Source organism: Mizuhopecten yessoensis, unplaced genomic scaffold, assembly GCF_002113885.1.
Source record: "Mizuhopecten yessoensis strain PY_sf001 unplaced genomic scaffold, ASM211388v2 scaffold3235, whole genome shotgun sequence".
NCBI lineage: Eukaryota > Metazoa > Mollusca > Bivalvia > Pectinida > Pectinidae > Mizuhopecten > Mizuhopecten yessoensis.
Genome location: NW_018404943.1, coordinates 763684 through 767302, shown reverse-complemented (window position 1 = coordinate 767302; position 3619 = coordinate 763684). Strand labels below are relative to the sequence as shown.

At 37.0% G+C, this 3619-nt stretch overlaps 1 protein-coding gene across 1 annotated transcript in view; it reads right to left on the bottom strand.

Moving 5' to 3' along the window:
* LOC110447205 overlaps positions 1-3119 on the bottom strand; it is a 4379-nt gene extending 1260 nt beyond the window's left edge. The window contains exons 1-5 of the mRNA XM_021492745.1: positions 2888-3119; positions 1506-1655; positions 1238-1328; positions 520-664; positions 102-286 (exon numbers count right to left, since the gene is read on the bottom strand). Coding sequence (XP_021348420.1) covers positions 102-286; positions 520-664; positions 1238-1328; positions 1506-1655; positions 2888-2989 — 673 coding nt within the window. The 5' untranslated portion in view covers positions 2990-3119. The remainder of the gene's footprint in view (positions 1-101; positions 287-519; positions 665-1237; positions 1329-1505; positions 1656-2887) is intronic.
* Positions 3120-3619: the final 500 nt, after the last annotated feature.

The window sequence follows — 3619 nt, the reverse complement described above, 5'->3', positions numbered from 1 at the left end:
GGGGGGGGGCATATCGTTAATATCAATTCATGCATGTCGACATATTGCCTTTTTACGACTGGAGAGAACTTTAAATCTGAAATTGACTGATCCTAACGTACGTATGTGATTCATGTGGATGGTGTCCAGGACTGTGTCCCCGTTAGCCGCCGTGAGTCGCAGGTGTATGGGATACCTGACAGGCTTATCAAAACCTGCCCCCATAGTCCAGAAGCCATCAGTTGTATGTTGGAAACTGGCATAATGATTGTCCTGTTGTCGCATCTCTACTTTTGTGGCAGGAATTCTGTGGGGGTAAGGTATGGACATGAAACAAACGAATGAAAGTTGTGGTCAAGTGAGCAGGTTTATATCATCAATTATATTACTTTTTGTATGTCTTCACGATAATGTCGTCAACATAGACTGTTTGTCTACTCGACCAATCACAGCAAACACAAGCAAAACTCCTTAGAAGATATGGTTGGTACTTTTGACTGTAAAAGTATTTTCGAAAAGAGAAACGAAGCTCATGCTAACCTTGCATTACGGACTTGGAGCTTCAAGTAATAATCGTTGCTTCCCTGGAATTTGTATTCGATTGGTGTGTTACCGACTGGACATTGGATAGCCCGGATGGAAATCCCCCATCGACCATCACCATTCTTGGCAAAATCCACGGACCCTTATATATAACACAGATATAATGTATCACTATTTGTTTTCAAATGGGGTTTTGAGAATATTATACCTATGAATTCACGAAACACATTCCTTGTAAGCTGATTTGTAAGCATTGACATAACTGTCAGCATTTATCCACTGCAAGTTCTTTCATAAGCACTACCAGGATAAATTGCGTTCATAGAGCTATGAACGCGATTCGATCGGCGTCTTTTTGAAGATTCTCCTCCCGCCTCAATTAATATGAGACAACCGCTATAATAGAATCAAACGTTTTGGTGACATTAGGCTGTTTTGAGCTGACGACGCTGACACTAAAATATCGAAAATATTAGTGAATATCTATATTTAGGTCAATAATAACTGAAGATATACAAGTGTAGAATGTAAATAAAGGGTTGTACGTTATTTTCCCAATGTTCCTGCCGGTATGAACGCAAATCAGTTATATTCATATTTACCATGAAGCCCCAGCGTTCAATCCTTATAAAAATTGTTTGATCTAAATTACAAATATTTGAAATATATGTGAATAAACTTTGTTTCCATCCTTTTGAGATTTTCGTACACCTACCGGCGTGACACTCCGGACACAGGTCCTTGACGAATACGATGTGTTGACCATTGATCGGGTCATTACCAAGACCGTGACCAGTCCCATTAACCTGCAATATTCACATTTCACGTATATATAAATAAATCGGCTTACTACAAATATATGAATTTTGCATGTTTTCAAACATGGATACAAAACTGGATACGAGTTTATCCAAATCGTAAAATATACACACTGACTGAAACAAGGCGTATTGACATGCATCACAAATACAGGATACACTCACCGTAAAACACATGCCACAAGCTAAAGATCCGAAGAATTGAGGACTGTTGAGGGCCACATAATCTGTAATGGCGTGGTTTTTGGCCACAGGAGGCAGGTCTGGAGGGGTGTAACTACATGTTCCACTAGAACCAACTCCGTAATAGGTCCCCTGAAACAAATACACAAAACAATCACCGATTGTTAAAAATTGCTAATTGTAAAAAGAAAATCAATTATGTTACATTTCATGTGTCAATTACTTCTCTAAAAATAAAATTGTACGTGTATGTGTCAATGAAAAATGTATAACTTTATAATTCTTATTGCTGGTGTACGAATGACACGTGTCGAATGCTGATTTGGAAAATGCATCTCTACTCTAGCTTTTGTACGGCTGTGTGTCGAATGCTGCATTGGAAAATGTAACTCTATTGTAGGTATCGTGTGGATGTTACTATGGTGATGTATGCTGTAATGCACATTTCATATATAATGTAACTGGTCTACTATGGTGTCGAATGCTGTATTGAACATTATATATCTACTGTACCTGGTCTACTATGGTGTCGAATGCTGTATTGAACATTATATATCTACTGTAACTGGTCTGCTATGGTGTCGAATGCTGTATTGAACATTCTATATCTACTGTAACTGGTCTAATATGGTGTTGAATGCTGTGATAAACATTTTATATCTACAGTAACTGGTCTACTATGGTGTCGAATGCTGTATTGAACATTTTATATCTACTGTAACTGGTCTACTATGGTGTCGAATGCTGTAATGAACATTTTATATCTACCGTAACTGGTCTACTATGGTGTCGAATGCTGTATTGAACATTATGTATCTACTGTAACTGGTCTGCTATGGTGTCGAAAGCTGTATTGAACATTTTAAATGAACTGTATCTGGTTTACTATGGTGTTGAATGCTGTAATAAACATTTTATATCTACAGTAACTGGTCTACTATGGTGTCGAATGCTGTATTGAACATTTTTAAGCCCATAACTTATGACAGTTATTAATTTTCATAGTAGCCAGTACAGAGAACTTAAAATGAAGAAATTGATCGTTTTTGTTTTATTTATATTTAGAATTTAATCTGATGTCGCCAATTCTGTCCTTGAAGCTATGACGTTGATGAAACGTGAACGATTTAAATGACAAATATTCGTTTTTGGCCATCGATATCAAATCCAGGATTTAATCAACTTCCTGCGCATGTGTCGTGGATTTTCATTGGTAGATCTACATATTGCGAATTGGATTCTGTTTTGCGACTTACATTAGCTATGATGCTTACATCTGTGAATTTTGTTAAATGTTGCCGTTTCTATACACAAAACTGAGATGATTGCGTAATAGGAATTAGATAGATTGTATAAGTACTTACATCGCCCCTGAAGTTATGTTTGTAGAGGTTGATTATATCGTGCTCATGTGACCCGTTGGCCAGGGTCAGCACAGAGAGGAGGATGGTCAGTAGTACCTTCATCGTCCTATAGTAATGACCAGCAGAGCAGTTATTACATTGACATATAGCAGTCTCTGTGGAACGTGAGTTCGGGCTATCAAAGGCTTACATAAACAGTCATGATTGATAAGGTGTCTGAAACCAACAATGACCTGACCCAAAATGTTGAAAACATGCCTCGCCACAGGCCGACTTCTATTTACTATCTGGATTTTATTTTCAAGCCCTATTCTTTGTTCCAGTGTTAAATTATTCAAGGTTCACATTTTGTTTTTAATGATTAAGAGAAACTTTGGATAAAGTTTAAACAAAACACTGTTTAATGTCTAGGCTCTATTTTTTTTTATTGCGCCACATAATTTTAACGAGGTACAAGAAAAAATGTTTGAGCACAGATTTGTTTACGTTTCCGCAAATCTAAAACTTTATAAGAAATACGGGGCTTTTTCCGGTATCAACCTGAACAGCTTTTCATAGATGCCGATTATCGAAAACGTTTAACACAATGTGACGTCAATTGCAGTCGGTGATAGTGTCTGGATGGGTTAAATACAGCCTAACGTGTTAGATATAGATTAGTGTACAATTTAGTATCCACTTAATACTTGAAACCTTTGTCCTTTTTGGTAACTCTTTTTATATCTATATTTC